Here is a 22,931-nt window from a genome sequence, read left to right as displayed (position 1 = left end):
CTCTCCACATCCTTGTGAGCATTTTGGTATTTTGTTTGTGTTCTTGTTTTTTTTTTTGATAATAAAAAAACATCTCACTGTGGTGAGAAGGTGTCTCATTATAGTTTTGATTTGCATTTAATTCCTGGGAAATCTCTAGTGATTTCCTCTTTTGGAATTCCTGATATTTCTAAAATGTGTGTTTTCTTTCTGTTTGTGATATTTTTTTGTGTGTGTTTTTTGTCAGCCTGGTTAGAGGTTTATTAGTGTCATACATCTCTCAAAAGTCAATTTTGCATTTTGTTAATTTTTCTCTATTGCCTTCTTCATTTTCAATTTTATTGATTTTATTGTCCTTATTTTTGCTTGTCTTAGTATACTTCGAGTTAGTTTTACCTTTTTTTTTTAATCGTACTTCATTGTCAAAGCTTATAAGTAGGGAGTTCATAGCCCACTTGAATCAAATATATGAAATATGATATGTCAAGAACTATGTAATGTTTTGAACAACTAATAATAAAAATTAAAAAAATAAGCAAACAAAATAAAACAAAAAATAACTTATAAGTATTATTTTTTCTTCTGTTTAGGTGCTTTGACTTTTGATTTGCAGATTGCCTAAAACATCAAAATCAATTATGATAAATCACACAGCAATAACAACATTCATCTTGTTGGGACTTACAGATGACCCACAGCTGCAAATTCTGATTTTTATCTTTTTATTCTTGACATACATTCTGAGCATCACTGGTAATCTGACTATTATACTTCTCACCCTGATGGATTTCCATCTTAAAACACCTATGTATTTTTTTCTTCGAAACTTCTCCTTCTTAGAAATCTCATTCACAACAGTCTGTGTTCCCAGATTCCTCTATAGTATATCAACTAGGGATAACACCATAACTTACAATGCTTGTGCCAGTCAAATATTTTTTATTGGACTCTTTGGGGCCACAGAGTTTTTTCTCCTGGCCGCCATGTCCTATGATCGCTATGTGGCCATCTGCAAACCCCTTCATTATATCACCATCATGAACAACAGAGTCTGTGCCATCCTAGTCTTCTCTTGCTGGATCTCTGGGCTGGTGATCATCATCACACCTCTCAGCATGGGCCTCCAGCTGGAGTTCTGCGACTCCAATGTCATTGATCATTTTGTCTGTGATGCATCTCCTCTTTTTAAGATCTCATGCTCAGATACGTGGTTTCTAGAACAGACTGTTATTATTTGTGCAGTGTTTACTTTTATTATCACACTAATAGGTGTGATTCTTTCTTACATAAATATTATTAGGACAATTCTACGATTCCCTTCAGCTCAGCAAAGAAAAAAAGCTTTTTCTACATGTTCCTCCCACATGATTGTGATTTCCATCACCTATGGCAGCTGCATCTTCATCTATGTCAAGCCTTCAGCCAAAGAACAGGTGGACATCAATAAAGGGGTATCTGTGCTCACTACATCTGTTGCCCCTTTGTTAAATCCATTTATTTATACGTTGAGGAACAAGCAAGTGAAACAAGCTATCAAGGACACAATCAGAAAGGTAGCAGAATACAACAGACACTAATATGGCATTATGTAAAAATGTGAATATGTAACAGATGTGATTCTGCAATCTATATTTGGGGTGAAAATGGGAGTTCAAAACACAATTTGAGTCTAATGTATGAAAGATGATATATCATGAGCTATGTAATGCTTTAAATAATCAATAAAAAATTAAAAAAAAAAAAAAAAAAAAGGACACAATCAAAAAAATTGCCTTTATCTTACACAAATAGGAGTGTGCTGGATATAAGCAATTAAATGAAAATGAAAAGTTAGTTCCTTTACATCTTTCTTGAAGTTCTCACTAGATTCGCTAGATTATCTTTCTTATGGTCCTTTATTGATTTGTGACAATTTTGTGATTTTTTATACTAATTTGTTATATGTGACATCAGAATGCATTAAAGTTCATATTACACATATAGAGCGCATTTTTCATATCTCTGGTTGCAAATAAAGCATATTCATACCATTTGTGTCTTTATACATATACTTATGGTAATGATATCCATTTCATTCCATTATCCTTTTTACCCCCATGCACCCTTCCTTCCCCTCCCACCTCTTTGCTCTATCTAGAGTTTGTCTAATCCTCTTATTCTCCATCTCCCAACCCCACTACGAATCAGCCTCCTTACATCAAAGAAAACATTTGGCATTTGATTTTTTGGGATTGGCTATCTCCACTCAGCATTATATTCTCCTCTCCATCCATTTACCTCCAAATACCATGATTTTATTCTTTTATTGTTGAGTAATATTTCACTGTGTATAAACACCACATTTTTTTATCCATTCATCTACTGAAGGGCATCTAGGATTGATCCACAGTTTAGCTATTGTGAATTGTGGTACAATAAACATTGATGTGGCTTTGAACTGTAGTATGCTGTTTTAAAGTCCTTTGTGCATAGATTGAGGAGTAAAATAGCTGGGTCAAATGGTAGTTCCATTCCCCAGTTTCCAAAATATCTCCATATTGCTTTCCATATTGTCTGCACCAATTTGCAGTCCCACCAGCAATGCATGAGTGTACTTTTTTCCCCACATCCCCATCAACACCTATTGTTGTTTATATTCTTAATATTTGCCATTCTCACTGGAGTGAGATGAAATCTTATAGTAGTTTTGATTTGCATTTCTCTAATTGCTGGAGATGTTGAACATTTTTTCATATATTTGTTGATTGATTGTATATTATCATCTGAGAAGTGTCTGTTCTGTTTTTTTTGGTGTTAAGATTTTTTTTTAAAGAGAGAGAGAAGATTGTTTTTAAAGAGAGAGAGACAAGATTGTTTTGAGAGAGAGAGAATTTTAATATTTATTTATTTATTTTTTGTTTTTCGGCAGGCACAACATCTTTGTTTGTATGTGGTGCTGAGGCAAGAGTGCTACTGCTTGAGCCACATCCCCAGCCCCGGTGTTAAGATTTTTGAGTTTTCTACATACCCTATAGATTAGTGCTGTATCTGACATGCATATATTAAGAATTTGGTCCCAATTAGTAGGCTCTCTATTCACTTCACTGATTGTTTCTTTTGCTGAGAAAAAAGCTTTTAAGTTTAAATCCATCCCATTTATTGATTCTCAATATTAATTCTTGTGCTATAGGAATCTATTTAAGGAAGTAGGAGCCTAATCTGATATTGTGGAGTTTAGGACCTACTTTTTCTTCTAATAGATGCAGTGTCTCTGGTTTAATTAAAATCATAGGTCTTTGATCCACTTTGAGTTGAGTTTTGTGCATGGTGACAGAAAGGGGTTTAATTTCATTTTGTTGCATATGGATTTCCAGTTTTCCCAGCACCATTTGTTGAAGATGCTATATTTTCTCCAATGCATGTTTTTGGCACCTTTGTCTAATATAAGAAAACTACAATTATGTGCGTTTGTTTCTGTGTCCTGTATGCTGTACCCATTGGTCTATGAGTCTATTTTGATGCCAATACTATGCTTTTTTTGTTCCTATTGCTCTGCAATATATTTTAAGTTCTGGTATAATGATGCCACCTGCTTCACTCTTTTTTCTAAGGATTGCTTAAGCTTTACTGGGTCTCTTATTTTTCCAGTATAATATCATGATGTTATTTTTCTATTTCTATGAGGAATGTCATTGGGATTTTGATTGGAATTGCATTAAATCTGTATAGTGCTTTTGGTAGTACGGTCATTTGACAATAGTAATTCTGCCTATCCAAGAACAATATTTTCATATTCTAAGGTCTTATTTGATTTCTTTTTTTAGCATTCTGTTGTATTCATTGTAAAAGTCTTTTTATCTCTTTTGTTAGATTGATTCCCAAGCATTTTATTTTATTTTTTAAGGCTATGGTAAATGGGGTAGTTTTCCTTGTTTCCCTTTGAGAGAATTTGTTACTGATAATCAGCAGAAATACCTTTGATTTATGGGTGTTGATTTTTCATCTTGCTACTTTGCTGAATTCATTTACTATTTCTAGAAGTTTGCTGGTGAAATTTTTTGGGGGTCTTCTATATATAGAATCATATCATCAACAGATAGTGCTAATTTGAGTTCTTCTTTTCCTATCCCTATCCCTTTAATTTCTTTTATCTGTCTAATTACTTTGGCCAGTGTTTCAAGAACTATGTTTAATAGAAGTGGTGACAGAGGAATCTCTGTATTGCTCCAATTTTTATAGGAAATGCTTTCAAATTTTTTCCATTTAGAATGATGTTGGCTTGGAGCTTAGCACAGACAGCTTTTATGATGTTGAGATATGTTCCCGTTATCCCTAATTTCTCTAGTGTTTTGAACATGAAGGGAGCTGTATTTTGTTGAATGCTTGTTCTGCATCTCCTAAGGTGATCATATGATTTTTATCTTTAAGTTCATTGATGTGATGAGTTATGTTTGTTGATTTCCATACATTTAACCAACCTTGCATCCATGGGATGAATCCCACTGGATCATGGTGCACAATCTTTTTGATATGGTTTTGTATTTGATTTGCCAGAATTTTATTGAGAATTTTTGCATGTATGTTTATTAGTGATATTGGTCTGACGTTTCCTTTTTTTTTGATGTGTCTTTGCCTGGTTCTGGAATCAGGGTAATATTTGCCTCATATAATGGGTTTAGAAGTACTCCTCCCTCTTTTTCTATTTCATGAAACAATTCATAGAGCATAGGTATTAGTTCTTCTTTAAAGGACTTGTAGAACACAGCTGTGTATTGGTCTGGTCCTGGGTTTTTCTTGTTTGGTAGTCTTCTGATGGCTTCTTCTATTTTCTTGTTTGAAATCGATCAGTTTAAGTTGTGTATATCATCCTGATTTAATTTAGACAAGTCATATGCCTCTATAAATTTGTTGATGCCTTCTATATTCTCTGTTTACTAGAGTACAAGTTTTAAAAAATAATTTCTAATTCTCTTTTGTATTTCTGTACTGTCTGTTGTGATATTTCCTTTTTCATCACGTATGTTAGTGACTTCATTTTCTCTTTCCTGCTCTTTGTTAGCATGGCTAAGGGCTTGCCAATTTTATTTATTTTCATGACGAACCAATTTTTTGTTTTGTCAATTTTTTTTTCAATTGTTTCTTTTGTTTCAATTTCACTGATTTAAGCTCTAATTTTAGTTATTTCTTGCCTTCTATTGCTTTTGCTGCTGCTTTGTTCTTCTTTTTCTAGGGCTTTGAGATGTAGTGTTAGGTCATTTATTTGTTGACTTTTTCTTGTTTTAAGGAATGAACTCCATGCAATGCTTTCCTCCTATAACTGCCTTCATAGTTTCCTGGGCATTTTCATATGTTGTATCAGTGTTCTCATTTACTTCTAAGAATTTTTTAATCTTGTCCTTGATGTCTTTTGCAGCCCATTGCTTATTCAGAAATATATTGTTTAGTTTCCAGGTGTTATAGTAGTTTTTATCTTTTATTTTATCATTGATTTCTAATTTCATTCCATTGTGTTCTGATAGAATGCAGGATAGTATTTCTAATTTTTTATAATTTCTAAGATTTGCTTTGTGGCACAATGTATGGTCTATTTTAGAGAAGGATCCATGTGCTGCTGAGAAGAAAGTGTATTTGCTTGTTGAAGGATGAAATATTCTCTATATGTCAGTTAAGTCTAAGTTATTGATTATATTATTGAGTTCTATAGTTGTTTTTCATTTCCTCTTTACAGAATATTTTGCCAAGGATGTTTTGTAGTGTAGGATTTTTTTTTAGCTGTAATTCTTTTTAACTTTTGTTTATCATGGAAGGTTTTTATTTCATCGTCAAATCTAAAGCTTAATTTGCAGGATATAAGATTCTTGGTTAGCATCCATTTTCTTTCAGAGATTAGTATATATTGTTCCAGGATCTTCTAGCTTTCAGGGTCTGGGTTGAAAACTCTGCACATAACCTAATGTTTTTCCCCTATACGTAATCTGATTCCTTTCTTTCGTGGCTTTTATTATTCTGTCTTTATTCTGTACATTAGGTATTTTCATTATAATGTGCCTTGGTGTGAATCTGTTATGATTTTGTTCATTGGTATCATTTACATTCCCACCAACACTGTATAAGAGTTCATTTTCAGGAGGAAAGATGGTGGAATTGGGCTAATCAGGGTCTCTGGAACTCTACACCGCCCTGAAAGGAAGCAGTGAAGGAGCAGCTGACTAGAGAGGGGGTTAACAGAGTAAGTGCTCTGACACTCAATATTGAGCAGTCTGAGACTTGGAGAGGCTTGAAGTTTGATCACCAGAGCTGAAAATAAGGACAGTATTTTTAACGCTGAACCTGAATCAGGTTTGGGGAAGTGGACTGGGGTATCAGAGAGAGAAAAAGGAAGAGAAAAAGCACATAAATTCACTTCCTTACCAACATTTGGAAAGAAAAACAGAAGCAATTAAAACATGAGAGAAGCAGAATAGTCCGTGAAGGAGATCAAGCTGTTTAATTTAAATTGTGAACAGAAAGCCAGTCAAAGTGTGGCAGGCATTTCATGTAATATATACTTGGCCAGCCTCCCTAGAAAAAGTTAAATCAATACAGCTTCTCCCCCCCCTTCAGATAGCAACAAATAAAACCAGAGAGAGCACGTCTGCAGCAGGAAATCTCAACAATACATCTAGAAAAAACTTGTAGCAGGAGGGCTATTACCAAGGAGGTGCTGAAACCCCACAACCACAACATAGACAAGGGGATTTGTTCTTTTAAAGGATAAACATCACTGATAGACCCTTAGCAACACTATCAAAAAGAATGAGAAAGAAGACCCAAATCAACAATTTAGAGGTTAAAAAAAGGAGATATCTTCACAAACACTTCTGAAATTCAGAGGATCATCATTAGGAATTACTTTGAAAAGTTATACTCCAATAAGCTATAAAATCCTGAAGACATGTACAAATTCTTAGAGACAAATGACCTACCCAAATTGGAGCATGATTACATAGAAAACATAAAGAGAACAATATCAAACACTGAAACTAAAGCAGTTGTTAGAAGGCCAGAACCAGATGGATTCTAAGCTGAGTTTTACCAGATCATTAAATTTTTTCATGAAATAGCAAAGGAGAAAAAACTGTCAAATTCATTTTATAAAGCCAGTATAACCCTGACACCAAAAGCAGACAATAACACATCAAGAAGAAAAAAACTTCATACCAATTTCCCTGATGAATGTAGATGCAAAAATCCTTAATAAAATATTAGCAAACCACAATCAAAAACACATTAAGAAGATAATCTACCATAATTGGTTGGGTTTCATGTCAAGGATTCAATGTTGTTTTAACATGCACAAATCTATAAATATAATTCACCACATAAATAGTGTTAAGGAGGGCTGGGGCTGTAGCTCTGTGATAAGCGCTTGCCTCACATGTGTAAGACACTAGGTTTGATGCTCAGTATCATATAAAAATAAATAAAGGTATTGTGTGTCCATCTACAACTAAACAAATTTAATAGAGTTGAGGAAAAGTATCTCATGATTGTCTCAGTAGATGCAAAAGGCCTTTGATAAAATATAGCACCCAGTCATTAGTTCTCCCTAGCTGGAGAAAGTAGGGATAGAAGTAAATTACCTCAATTTTGTAAAGGTTATATATGACAAACTGAAGGCCAACATCATTTAGTATGAAGGAAAACTGAAAGCATTACCTATAAAATCAGGAACAAGACAAAGATGTGCACTCTCACAACTTCTATTCAACATAGTCCTTGAAACTCTAGCCAGAAAAATTGGACAAGAGATAGACTATAAAGGACCTAAATAGGAAAAGAAGAAGCCAAATTTCTCTTTTTGCTGATAACACAATCCTATATTAGAAACAGCAAACATTCCACCAGAAGATTTCTAGAACTTATAATTTAGCAAAGTAGAAGGATAGAGCATATACAAATCAATTGTTTTCCTAAATTCCAATAATAAATCTCCTGAAAAGGAATTAAGAAACTATCCCATTGACAGTAATCTCAAAGATTTTTAAAAAATAATTGGGAATAAAACTAACCAAAGAGGTGAAAGACCCCTGCAATGAAAACTATAGAACTCTGAGGGAAGAAATTTAAAAAGACCTTAGAAGATGGAAAGATCTTTCATGTTCTTGAATAGGCAGAATTGATATTGTCAAAGTGGCCATACTAACAAAAGTGTCATGCAGATTACATGAAATCTCCATCAAAATACCAATGATGTTCTTCACAGAATTAGAAAAAACAGTTCTAAAATTTATAGACCCAGAAAAACAAATGCCAAGCAAAAAAAGCCTGGCTGGAGGCATCGTCACAATACTGGACCTCCAAGTATATCATAGAACTATAGTAACAAAAACAACGTGGTATTGGCACCAAAACAGAAATTAAATTCCAACAGAATAGAAGACACAGAGAGAAATCCACATAATCCATAGAGTCTTCTGGTCCCAAAAACCATACATTTGAGAAAAGATTGCCTTTTAACAAATGGTGCTGGGAAAACTTAATAACCATATGTAGAATAAAAAAAACTTGACCCCTATCTATCACTGCCGCAGTCTGGCTGGGCACAAATCACCAGCCACTGAAGCAGGAACAAACTTTATTTCTGAACTCCAGCAGCACACTCTACAGGCTCCCGGGAACTACCCGAAAGCCCTGTGGCTCATCCAGGAACAGCAACTGGAAATATCCCTCCTCCAACACTTCCCCAACCAATGGGAACTCTCCATGAATCCCCGCAAGAGCTCAAGCGGAGCTCAAGGGGAACTCTGCCAGAACTCAAAGTCATCATCTTAATGGCTCACTAGCGTCACCGTCACCTCTCAACCACTACTTCTGGCAAAAATGCCATGCGTCATCCTTTCTCGGCTGTGGCCCTCAACATATCACTTCACACAAAAGTCAGCTGAAAGTGGATCAAAGACCAAGGAAGTAGACCAGAAATTTGGCAACTGTGGAAGAAGATGTAGACCCAACATTCCAAAATGTTTGTATAGGCACTGACTTCCTTAACAAGACTTCTGAAGACAAGAAACAAACCAAGAATCAATATGTGGGAAAACACAAAATTAAAAGCTTGTGCAGAAAAGGAAACAATTAAAAGCTTGAAGAGAGAGCCCTCAGAATGAAAAATTTTGCCACCTGTGCTTCAGTCAGGAGATTAATATCCATAACATTTAAAAAAACTCAAAAAAGCTTAGTACCAAAAAAAAACAAACAAGGTGATTAATAAATGGGCAAACGAACTAAATAGATCCTTCACGAAAGAAGAAATACAAATGCCAAGTGAATACATGAAAAATGTTCATATCTCTAGCCATTGGGAAAACACAAATTGAAACTACATTTCGGTTTTCTCTCCCTCATCAGAAGGGCAAAGATCAAGAATACAAACAAGAATAAATGCTGGATGTGGGAGGAAAGTACGCTCATAGATTGTTGGTGGGACTGAACACTAGTACAACCACTTCAAAAAGCAGTATGGAGATTCCTCAAAAAACTATGAATGGAAGCACCATATGACCTAACTATCCCACTCCTTGGTATATATCCAAAAGATCTAAATCAGCATATTTTAGGTAATCAGCCATATGAATGTTTATAGCAGGTGCAATCACAATAGCCACATTATGAACCAGCCCAGAAGCCTGTCAAGAGGTGAGTAAATATAGAAAATCTGACATATAAAACTCCATTTTGAGTTTTACTCACCATAAAGAAGAATAAAGTTATGATATTTGATGATAAATGGATGGAACTGGGGAGCATCATACTAAGGCCATGATCCAGAAAGTCAAGGGTAGAATTTTTTTTCTCATATGTGAAAGCTAAAACAAAATAAGGGGAAAATGTGGGGAAAACTCTATAAAATACAAGAGAGATCAGTGGAGTGGAAGAAGGGAATTGAGGGGTAGGGAAACAGACTGGGAAAAAGGAGAAGTGGTGCAATTTGATACAATTCAACATTCCATTATTATAAAGCTCTCAATAAACCAAATCCAAATGTAAGTACAGGAAATAGCTGATTCTACTGAATGAGGACAGTTTAAAGCTCTTCTTTTAAGATCTAGAACAGGAAAAGATACTCACTTTCACCATTCCTATTCTATACAGTGGTGAAATCCCAGACAGAGCAATTACGCTAGAAAAAATAAAGGGCATACAAATTAGGAAGGAGAATATTAGATTGTCCCTGTTTGCAGGGACAATTTTTATATAGAAAAAAACAAAATACTTTTCTTAAAAATGTATTAAAACTGATTAGCAAATTCAGTAAATTTTCAGGATACAAAATTAACATGCAAAAATTAGTAGAATATCTGAAAAGTAATAATAAACTAGCTGAAAAAGAAATCAAGAAAGTCATCCCATTCATAAAAGGTATTAAAATGCAAAATTTGAAGGAATAAACAATGGAAGCAAAAGATCTCTACAATGAAAACCATAAAACAATGATAAAATAAACTGAACAGGCCCAGCAGGTAAGGATATTTCATGTTTCTGGATTTGAAGAATTTATATTGTTAAAATGCAATGCTACCCAAATCATTTACAGATTCTGTGCAATCCCCATCAAAATACCAAACATATTCTTCACGTAACTGCCAAATACTCAAAACAATCTTGAGCAAAAGAGGCAAAACTGGAGCAGCATAATACCTGATTTCAAAACATAATATAAAGCTACTGTAAGAAAAACAGCCTGGTACTGGCATCAAAGTAAATGCACTGACCAATGCAACAGAAGAGATAAGGTCGAAGTAAATCCATAGATATACAGCCAACTGTTTTTCATCAAAGTTTCTAAGAATACACAATGAGTAAATGTCAGTCTTTTCAATAAATAGTGGTAGGAAAAACATGTATTCTCATGCAGAGCAATAAATCTAGATCCCTACCACTCTCTATATACAAACATAATTTGAAAATGGATTTAAGACTTAAATGTCAGGCCCAAACATTTGAAATTACTATCAAACATAGGGAAGCACTTCAGGATATAAGTCCAGGCAAAGTTCTTTTTGGGTAATTCACAAAGGACAGGAAACAAAAGAAAAATAAACAAATGGGTATTCTATCTAATGAAAATGATCTTCTACACTGCAAAGGAAATAATCAACAGAGCTAAGTAAAACTGAAGAAAGGGAATAAGTCTTTCAAACTATCCATTCAACAAGGAATTAATAACAAGAATATATAAGGCACTCAAATACTCAAAAGCAGAAGAAGAAAAAATCCAATTTTAACATGAGCAAATGACCTGAATAGAAATGTCCCCAAAAGAAGACCAGCAGCCAGGTGCCATGATGAGCACCTGTAATTCCAGTGACTTGGGAGGCTGAGGCAGGATTAATGAGAGTTCAAGGCCAGCCTCAGCAATGGTGAGGCACTCAGCGAGACCCTGTCTCTAAATAAAATACAAAATAGGGATGGGGATGTAGCTCAGTATTTGAGTGCCCTGAGTTGAATCCCCAGTATAAAAAAAAAAGAAGACCTACAAATGGCTAAAAGATTATGAATATACACTCAACCTCAGTGATATCAGGGAATGAAAACAAACCACAATGAGATCCTATTTTATCCCAGGTAGAATGGCTGTTAACATAAAGCTAAAACAAAAACACAGAAAAACAAAAAACAAACACACACACACAAAAATAAAACAACTCAGAACTGGTCAACTGGTGAGGCTGCAGAGAAAAAGAAACTCTCATACACTATGGATGGAAATGTAAATACGTATACCCATTATGGAAACCAGTATGGAGGTTCCTCAAAAAACTGTAGAACTACCATATGATCCAGGAATCCTACTGCTAGATTATTTCCTTTTGGAAAGGAAATAAGTATGTGGAAGAGATATCTGCACTCCTGTGTCTACTGCAGCATTGTTCACAATAGCCAAGATATGGAATCACCCCAGGTTTCCATGAGCAGATACAAGGATAAAGAAAGTGTTTGCATACTCACACCCACATACACACATTTTCATAATTGAATACTAACTCAGCCATAAAAATATTGAAAACCACGCACAGAAAGACAAATGCTACATGATCTCATATATAGAATGCAAAAATTAGTTAATTTCATAGAAATCATGAGTAGAATAGTGGCTTCGAGGAGTAGGATAAAAGAAGAATAGAGAGAGCTTGGTGATTGAAGTCAAAAGTATAGGTAGAAAGAACAAGTCCTAGTGTTCTATAGCACAGTAGGTGACCTTAGTTGACCATAAGTTATGTATATACAAAATAGCTAGAAGAAATGATTTGAATATCCCAAAGAAATCATTAATGTTTGAGATGATGAACTTGCTGATTTCTCTAATTTGATCATTATATGTTATATACATGTGTTGAAATATCACACTATAGCCCATAAATATAGACAATTATGTGTTAACTAAAAATAATTTTTAAAAAATAAAATAAGGGCTGGGGTTGTGGCTCAGAGGTAGAGTGTTTGCCTCACTTATGTGAGGCACTGGGTTCAATTCTCAGTACCACATATTAATAAATAAGTCAACAACTAAAAAAATTAAAAACAATAAAATAAATTAATTGCAAAAAATGATTCCAATATGATTACATATATATTAATTTGGAGCATATTTAAAAGTTTAAGAACATTTAACTGGGCTCAGTAGCTCATTCCAATATGATTACATATATATTAATTTGGAGCATATTTAAAAGTTTAAGAACATTTAACTGGGCGCAGTAGCACACACCTGTAATCTCAGAGGCTTGGGAAGCTGAGGCAGGAGGATCAAAGCCAGCCTCAGCAACTGCAATGCACTAAGCATCTCAGTGAGACCCTCTCTCTAAAGGAAATACAAAACTGGGCTTGGGATGTGACTCAGTGGTGGAGTGCCCCTGAGTTCAATCACTGGTACCCCTACCTTAAAAAAAATTAAGAACATTTGGCATTGTATATCCAAGTAAACAAATTATGTTGTTAATGTTTATTTTTAAATAGTGCTTATAAATATATTGATATATTTGTAGAAAAATTACATAACATGGGTTATGTAATTTTATGTTTTTCTTGTCTAATTGAAATTTCCTAACTATAATGAGTAACTCATGTAAAAAACTTTTAATGAGAAATGTGGTTTCTTATGATCTTCCCTCAGTGTATGTGAAGTGAAAGTTTTTAAAAGGAGCTAAAGTTGTATTTTATTTCATAATCAGATTCTTTTTTTTTTTGTTCTATTGGCTTTTATCCACAGATGCATCCTCCTGTCTCTAAGGACACTGTCTCCAAGGAAGCCAAAGGTAGGATACTTTTATTTTTTTTTTTAACCTCAAATTTGGTTACTCCATAGATTTACTAGTAACCATGTGTAGGTCACCAGAGACTCTCTTTTTCATTTAGTTCCATTTTTATCAAACAGAGCAAATTTAAGCTAGATACAGCAAAGGTACCCATTGACCTGAAAAGTCAGAGTGCCAACTATCCTCAGGTAAAGATTCCTAACATTCCACAGTCTTCATATTAAAATGTTTTCTTTTCTTTCTTTGTTTTATTTTAAGGGTTAAAAATAGAAGGAAGTCCAAGGAACTGGTTGAAGAAGGATACCTCTGAGATGTTTATGCAACCTAGAGTTGTCATGAATTTGACAGTGGATTCATAAGCAAACATGACAAGACGTTCATATGACAGTCATCTTAAATATCTTTTCCAGTTTAGAAATTGTACGATTTTGTGCTTCAACAACCAACAGAAACTATAATTGACAGTTAAAATAGTAAGTGCAATAAATTTTATTATTTTAGTTTAATTATATTTACTTTTTTGTAATCTAAATTTTATTATTTCTGGAAGAGAAAAAAATCACCTATTTGTTAAAAAGAAAAAATGTGATAATTTTTATATTTAGTAAAGCAAGCTTTTTTCATTTATAGAATTTGGTTTCCTTGGATATATAAAATGCCACTTTGGGGAGATGTTTATGCATTTAAATTTGACATTGAAATGTTAAAATTTGATAGTTATCCAGAAATATATTACCTATATTATCACCTCACATCAGATACTAAGATATATGTACATATAACTACCCCCAGCCCTCCAAAAGAATGACATCACCTCATTAGAGATCTCTGTCCTCATTTCAAATTTACATTTTGAAAATAGAATAAACAAAAAACAGTCTCATTTAGAGGATGACCAATATCCAGTGGTGATAGGGCTGATTAAGTTTACTCAGTGATGTGATCATTGTGTTACCTGAGAGATCAGAGGGGGAACTGGAAGAAGGAATTATTCCTGAAAATAGTAGCAAAATGAAGGCAATTTCTCTATTATGAGTATGAAGATAATAAATAAAAGCAGAAAATTTGATCTCTTGAAATGTAAAAATTAATAAATTAACAGTGGTTCAAAGTCACAGAAAACTTAAAGAAAATTAATGTTAAAACTTTTAAAATTCAGAGTCCAAATTGAAAGGAAAATGGCTTAGGCATCTAACTGGAAAACATGCAATAGATGAATTCATTTAGGAACATTTTTTGGACAATTGAAAAACATGTGTATAACAGTGTATATGGTGGGGACTGTGATGATGAGAAAACACTTGCAGGCTGATCCCCACCCCAAGTTAGTATTCTTTGTTAAGTGTCAATAGAGTAGCACATGCCCTTTTCTACTATAGGACATGATAGCAGACATCAGACTTGCAGAAAACTTTCCAGACAGCTTAAAACAGAAGTTTAAACTGATCAAATTAAGTATGCTTATTGTAATGTAATGTAATGAATGTTAAAATGTAATATTTTTAAAAATACATTGTGAATAAGAATAACCCAAATTAAAACTGCTATATAGTCTATAACAAACTGTTTCTGAATGTTAAGTGTAGATCTGACAGAAGTCAGAAATCAACAATGAGGAACAATACTGTAACAATTTTCATTCTACTGGGACTGACAGATGACCCACAACTGCAGGTTCTGATTTTTATCTTTCTGTTTCTCACCTACGTGCTGAGCATAACTGGGAATCTGACTATCATCTCCCTCATCTTAGTGGATTCTCACCTTAAAACAGCCATGTACTATTTCCTACAAAATTTTGCTTTCTTGGAGATCTCATTCACATCCGCATGTATTCCCAGATACTTATATAACATAGCAACAGGTGACAAGATGATTACCTACAATGCCTGTGTCAGCCAAGTATTTTTTACTGACCTCTTTGGTGTAACTGAATTTTTTCTCCTGGCTGCCATGTCCTATGATCGCTATGTGGCCATCTGCAAGCCCCTGCATTATGTGACTATCATGAGTAGTAGAGTCTGCAGGAGACTTGTGTTTTGTTGTTGGGCAGCTGGTCTCTTTATTTTAATCCCCCCACTCAGCCTAGGCCTGAATCTGGAGTTTTGTGATTCTAATATCATTGATCATTTTGTTTGTGATGCATTTCCGCTCCTGAAAATCTCTTGCTCAAATACTTGGTTTATGGAACAGACCATTATCATCTGTGCTGTACTGACCCTCATTATGACACTCATGTGCGTAGTTCTGTCCTACATTTATATCATCAAGACAATTTTAAGATTCCCTTCTGCCCAGCAAAAGAAAAAAGCCTTTTCTACCTGTTCTTCCCACATGATTGTGGTTTCCCTCACCTATGGCAGCTGCATCTTCATCTACATTAAACCTTCAGCAAAGGACTCAGTGGCCATAAATAAGGGGGTGACTATCCTCACTACTTCCATCGCTCCCATGCTGAACCCCTTCATTTACACACTAAGGAACAAACAAGTACAACAGGCCTTCAAGGACTCAGTCAAAAGAATTGTAATATTTTCCAAGAAATAAGGGACATGAAGTTGATGTTTGGTGAATTTCCCAAACTCCGCTGGCAAGTTAACTTTTTCAAAATGCTCTTGCTCATCCTCATCCAGTGGCATCTTCTCAACAAGCCTCTTTTAAGATCACGTCATTTCATAATAGGCATTCAAAATTTTAAATCCTTGCTTCATTTTCAAATTTGAAGACCAAAAAATAAAATAAGAGAAAATAAGATAGATATAAACTTTTAGTCATTTTTTACATTTTCAGGGACAACAGAACAAATAATCATCACCACTGTTTCTTCCAATCCAAAATGTCCAAATGATTCATTCATTAATTCACCTAATAAATATGTATTGGGCACTTTCCTTAGGGTAGGTACTGTTCTAGGTCTTACAAAGAGAAGACAAAGCAAAATCAGAATAAAAAAAAATCTTCCTACGCCCCCTCAGAGGTAAAAAGAAGAAATGGAACAAGCAAGCTAAGTGCTTATCAGCTGAAGAATGGATGAAGAAAATGTGGTATATATACACATTGGAATACTTCTTGGGTATAAAATGAGATGAAATTCTGTCATTTGCAAGAAGATAGATGGAAGTGGAAATCATTATATTAAGAGAAATAAGTTGGTGCAGTGGTGCATGCCTGTAATCCCAGTGTCTCAGGAGGCTGAGGGAGGAGGGTAAAAAGTTCGAGACCAGCTTCAGTAATTAGTGAGACCCTGAGGAACTTAGCAAGACCATGTCTCAAAAATAGAAAATAAGAAGAGCTGAAGATGTGGCTCAGTGATTAGGTGCTCCTAGATTTAATCCTCAATCCAGAGAGAGAGAGAGAGAGAGAGAGAGAGAGAGAGAGAAAGAGAGAGAGAGAAAGAAATAAGCCAGGATCAGATAGACAAGTACTTCACAAGTACTTCACTTACTTGTGAAATATAAAAAAAGTATATATCATTGAATTTGTGTGTAGAATGACAGTTGCAAGAGGCTATGGAAAGTAGAATGGAGAAAGGTAAATTGATGAGTAGTAAGTTATAGATAGGAGTAAGAAGTTCTGCTGTGCTACTGCCAAGAGGAGTGACTTCAGATAACAATAATATATCAGATATTACAAAAAGCTATAAGAAAGGATTTTGAATGTTTCCATCAAGAAGAAATGATAAATGTTTGAGAAGATAGCTTGTTTTTATCCTGATAAGAATATTATACAATGTATACAAGCATTGAAAAATCATGTAGTAAATATGTATATTTTTTATGTTTTCATGTTTAAGTTTAAAAAATAAATTTAAATAATAAAACCAAAAAGCTTAGGTTGCACCAAAAATAAGTGTTTTTGTCGTGAAATGGAATTATAAACCTTTCAATTTGAGAAAAACATCTAAAATACTAAAGCTTGAAAATTGCGAGATTTTAAAGTATATCAAACCAATAAAGTCAAAATTTTAAATAGAATAGGCTTTCCTAAAAAAAACAGATTTAAAAGGAATAAGGTAAAAAATGCTATTTTGGGAAATTTAAATGTTTTTGTACTGCAAAATAATCTGCCAGATGTAGGTAGTTATATTGAAACATTTACACAAAATGTTACTAAAATGAGCAAACACAGAGAAAATGAAGTGAAAAGAAATAAAGGAAATAAAAGCAGCCAAATATATGGGATCTTAAAAATTTAAATAATTTTCTAACAGGAATATAAAAAGCTGTAAATAATATGACTGCAGTTTTAGGATGTAAATAGCTATATAATATAAGAGTTCAAATTGTTTACCACATTCCTCCCAAAAAGCTTATATGGTTTATCATCTGAAACTAATACCTTATCCCCAGAGGTATTTGAGTTTACATTTTCCTACTTTTTTGTGCCTCATCTTTTCCATATGAGGTTTACATATCAAATTTTTTCTTTCTTTATTTTTCTATGCCTTGGTTCTTAAAATAACATTCATTCCTCCTGCCCAATCTTACATGCCCCAAACCCCAAAGAGTCACCATGCAGAAACATCCTGTATGTCTGCTATTATTTTTATGTAAATTTTTAAAATTTATATATCACAACATAATGCATTACAATTCTTATTACATATATAGAGCATAATTTTTCATATCTCTGGTTGTATAGATAGTATATTTACACCAATTCATGTCTTCATACATGTAGTTTGGATAGTAATGATCATCACATTCCACCATCATTAATTACCCCATGCCCCCTCCCTTCCCCTCCCACCGCTCTGCCCTATCTAGAGTTCATCTATTCCTCCCATGCTCACCCTCCTTATCCCACTATGAATCATTCTCCTTATATCAAAGAAAACATTTGGCATTTGATTGTTTGGAATTGGCTAACTTCACTTAGCATTAAATTTTTCTCTACCTAGATTGTCAATATTGAAAGCAGAAACTTTGTCAATATAGTTTGTGTCCTTGAGTATGATTAATTTCCAGTATCTTAAAAGCACACATTTTTTTAGTAAAAACGACATTTGAATCATTGTAACAGAAAATAAAAGGGAAAAAATATTTTCAACAAGAGGAATTAAATGTATCAATGTTGAAACAAAAGATGAATTCATGCTATATTGATTATAACATAAATATGCTTCCTGCATTTCATCTTTGCTTGCTGCTTTCAGTGAATATATAGTTCAAATTCATTATACACATATACATTAATTACTCTATGTATCATGTTATTGATTTTCTTGTATATATTTAAATTGTACAACATGATATACATGAGGAAATGATTAGTACAACCAAGAAAACTAATATACCCATCATCTCAAAAAAGTTTTTGTTTTGTGTAGAGGCACCTGATATATCATTAATTTTTCAGTATAAAATACAATATTATAAATTATAGTCTTCCTACTTTATATTGTCTCTAGATTTATTCATTTTGCATAACTTCAAGTTTGTACCCTTTGACCTACATTACATAGATTGGTTGAATATCAAACATTTTATTTTCCTAATAGATGCATACAGATTCTGCTCTGTTGGTTGCAAGTTTCCTAGTAAAAGATATAAAATCACAGACCCTGGGATTTTTCAAAGTTATTCCCTGTTTGAAGGAATATCTAAGCACGAAAACATGGGAAGTGATGGATGCAAGCACATGGCCACCAAATGATGGAGGCAGGAGACAGGAAGCAAACCTCGGATCAGCAAGCTTTCCTCTATTCTGCAGCAAAGTCCATTGATCAGACTTGGGAGGGTTCATTTGTGGGTACAGGAAATGGCCCTCTGGGTTACAGAAGGAGTTTGGGTTTTATAGTTTACAATGAGTGTGACTTAATCAATGGATACTGCAGATGTGCAGTTTGGACAGTCAGGGACCTAGTTGTGCAGGTTAAAATTTTAGCTCAGGAAGGCAGTTGTAAAAAGGTAAACTTGTTGTCATTGGGGAAAGCTCAAAACTCAGTGTTCACTGCTTATTTCTGGTACCCCCTGTTATCTAGAGCTTCACTATTTGCTTTTCTCCTTCCAGGACTCATCTGCAATAGGAAAGGGTAAAAGTCCAGGCTCAGCATTTTGGTATTTGCCTCCTTCCTTCAGGACCCATTGTGTTTGGGAAGGGATGAAGCTTTGCTTTAGGTGGAGATGCTGATGATGAACCGGGAAAGGATGAAAGTTTGCTTTTTCCCTTAGGGCCCATTCTTAATGTTTGGATAATTTCCCTCCCTCCTCCCAAGCCATACTATCCCTCCATGTTTTTCTTGGGGAACTGTCTTGTAGGAGTATTATTTTCCATAATGCTTCACTGGATATGCTAATTAGCATACTTTGATCAGTCCTCATTGTACACATATATCAAATATATATATATATATATATATATATATATATATATATATATATATATATATATATAACACATATATACAATTATGGTTTGTCGAATTAATTCTGTCATTAATTTCATTTTCTTTTTTGAGATTTGGATCATATGTGACTCTAATAAAATATATTTATTTTATGTGAGCTTCAAGTATTCTTATACTTTGTGGAATTACAAGAAATTTGCTTAACTCAACAATATTTTCATGCAGTAGGTTCTATTATATTTCTATTCCCAGAGGAATTATAAAATCAATTTTATGAAAGAATAAATTTCTTATTGTGAAGACCTTTCTGTAGATTTGAAGACACAGAAATTCTGATTTTAACATACTAGATTTTACTATATGTACTAGTATGTATAGTAAAATGATTTTAATGTACTAGATTTTAACATAATTTAAAATACCATATATGTTAGTGCACAAAAAGAAATTGACATTTCTGCTTTCTTTTAGAATGCTCACGGTTGAATCTAGGCATGTTTATTGAAATTATTTATTTGTTTTGACTGAAGAATTTTTATGGTTTGTGTAATAAAAATAACATTCTGAGAAAGGAAGCTGAATGATATTTTTAAATCTTTATGTAAATATATTTTTGGCATAAAAATTGATAAATCAGAAAAAGAAACAGATCTTTTAGTTACTTTGTGTGCTAACAATTAATTAAAAGAAACTGGATTAGTTTTGCTTTTAATGAGATTCTTAAAGTTGTCCTACGAGTCTCTTTTAATGATCCTCATGCTTTCTTCTGTCTCTAAAGTCCACGTTCCCATTGTTACTACGGTAGGTTTGATTGTTTTTCCCCAAGTTAATTACACAAATGATTCATTAGTGGTTTTGAACCTGGGTCACAAAGGACTTTTTTGTTCAACAACTTTGTTGCAGATTTGGCAAATAAAATAAATGTCTAGCTTCAAATTGGAAAACACTTTCTCTGAACAAAAGAGTTCTGAACATCAATTATTCTAAAGGTAACAAGAGTTCCCTTGGACCCACTTTTCAGTGATAGTTAAAAATAAAAAATAATTTCCTGGGCTTATGATAGCACTATATCTATTGTGAGAAAGTTGGTGGAATTTATAAAAGAGAAAATTCAAGGATACTGTTAGTGTTGAAGTGACCAAATTCAATCAGTAGTGGCTAAAAATTATCAAGTTCATTCTTAACATTTTCAAGTTGTGTCTGTAAAAATACATGTAAACAACTAATAGAGGAAGGTTATGATTATCTGCCAGAAGGGTAAATATAATAAATTCTATCTTTAATTTCATTTTCTTTTTTGAGATTTGGGTCATATGTGACTCTAATAAATGAATCTTTCCTGATTGCACTAAAATTTAGAAATGCAAATTAATGTGGTATTAACAGTATTTTTAGAGTGCTTTAATCTTGGGTACTATATAGATATTTATAAAATTATATTAAACAACAATGAAAAAGTAGCATAATTTGAGTCATGTGTAAAGTAGTAATATCTCCAATGAAAGTTTCTGGAAACTGAAAACTAGAAACTACTGGCTAGATATGTACATTTCCCATAAAATTGGATACTGTGGGACAGAGATAAAAATGGAAAAATACAGAGCATTGAAGAGAAGAATACTCCAGATAATCCATGCAAAGTGTTTATTTCAATGTCTAGTCTATAGTAAAGTTTTAATAATTAAAACACACTAATTTGATTATAAAGAGTACAAGGTGAGATGTAAAAAGGGGTGTGGAAAATCATGATTTTCACTTTGGTCGTGTTTGGGGTACATCTAATTATATGATTGAGATCATAAAGAGCAATAACGTTTTAGAGCTGAGAAATTCAGGAAAATAATCCATCAGGAAGAAATAATGCAGCATTAAGAACTATCAACATAAGAGACACCAGCAAGAAAATAAATGTCTAGAAATGACAAAGCAAAAAGGTAAGAAATTCAATATGTACGTAACAATAGGAAAGTAAACAGAGGCTACTAGAAATACTGTGTGGTTGAAAACACTTCTGTGCTGGGGAGGGTGGCACACTCTAATAATCTCAGCCATTGGAGAGGCTGGGATAGGAGGATCACAAGTTCAAGGCCAGCCTGGGCAAATTTGTTGGACCCTGTCTCAAAATTAGGAAAAGGAAAGAAAGAAAACACACATTATAACGTTATACTTAGAAATTTCCTAAACTTCAACAGAAAAAAAAGAGGTGGTTAATAAACTTTCATATAATTCATTTATTTAAAAACATGGGGACAAAATATGATTTCAGTATACTAATAATTGAATGTATGGTAACCAACAAAAGGGTAATAATTATGAATCAGGGCACTGAAGTAGTTAAATTATATTTATTACTAATTATTTATAAATATTTTATATAATATATTATCACATAGTATATGTATGAAGGGTAATAATTTTTTCTATTTTACACTAACAAACTGAGTCACAGTGAAATCAAACCATGCTTGAAGAAATGTGTAATAGTTTAAACCTGATATATTTTGAATTTTGGCATATTAATACAGCATTTTGGAATGTGCTCAACACTTATAGATATTAAAAACTAAAAACAGTTGTGATTTTCATAGGTATGAATTCCATATCTAACTTATCATCCTATACAATAAACTCATTCTCAAAATTCTCTTTCTTATGTACCACAATAGGGAAGGAGTATTATAAATAGAAAATTATGAGGAAAAATCAGGGGAATAAGTAAGGAAGTAGTTGTTTAAAGAAAACACATGTGTACTTGACATCTTAAGCCACAGAAAGAGAGCCTGTATAATTAACTGTTTGTGTGATATAATTGTATTAGTAACAAGACTTCAAGGAAACATGAATATGAAAAAGAAAGTTTAAAATTCAGCTTTAGGATTCACAGAGTAAATAAGGAAAATCTCTCAATCTTACAAAACACTAATAATCAAATCTAGCTGTTTGGGAAAATTAAATCTGAGATTCAGGTAAAATAAAAAAAATGGGAGTTCATAACCCACTTGAATCTAATGTATGAAATATGATATGTCAAAGGCTTTGTAATGTTTTGAACAACCAATAAAAAAAATGAGATCAGAATGTAATAAGAAGAAAGCAACCATAACATTTTGGAATTGGTATAGATAATGCAATTTGATATTTTTAATGTACCCTGAAATGACCAAAAATATGTAATTATAGAACCTAAGCTGCCGTGAATGACAATATTTGTAAACAAAACAGTTAAATACATGTGAATGGGTTTTCAAGGTTCTTTATCTGTGAATTACCATCGCACACAAACATCTCTGAATTTTAAATGCAAATTAAATAGAAGTGAGAATCCAGTT

The 22,931-nt window shown here is 33.3% G+C and overlaps 1 protein-coding gene across 1 annotated transcript; it reads left to right on the top strand.

Annotated features, from left to right (window-relative positions):
* Positions 1 to 617: 617 nt before the first annotated feature.
* LOC308658266 (uncharacterized protein) lies at positions 618 to 15,800 on the top strand (the record flags this gene model as incomplete). Its single annotated transcript, XM_081310842.1, has 3 exons — positions 618 to 1,532; positions 13,373 to 13,441; positions 14,835 to 15,800. 3 exons carry the CDS (start codon positions 618 to 620, stop codon positions 15,798 to 15,800), a joined length of 1,950 nt encoding a protein of 649 aa, XP_081166968.1.
* Between the last annotated feature and the right edge of the window lie 7,131 nt (positions 15,801 to 22,931).

This window comes from Spermophilus citellus (assembly GCF_964194105.1).
Source record: "Spermophilus citellus genome assembly, chromosome: 10".
Lineage (NCBI taxonomy): Eukaryota > Metazoa > Chordata > Mammalia > Rodentia > Sciuridae > Spermophilus > Spermophilus citellus.
Note: the sequence above shows the minus strand (reverse complement) of the source record. Positions and strands in the feature narration are given on the sequence as shown.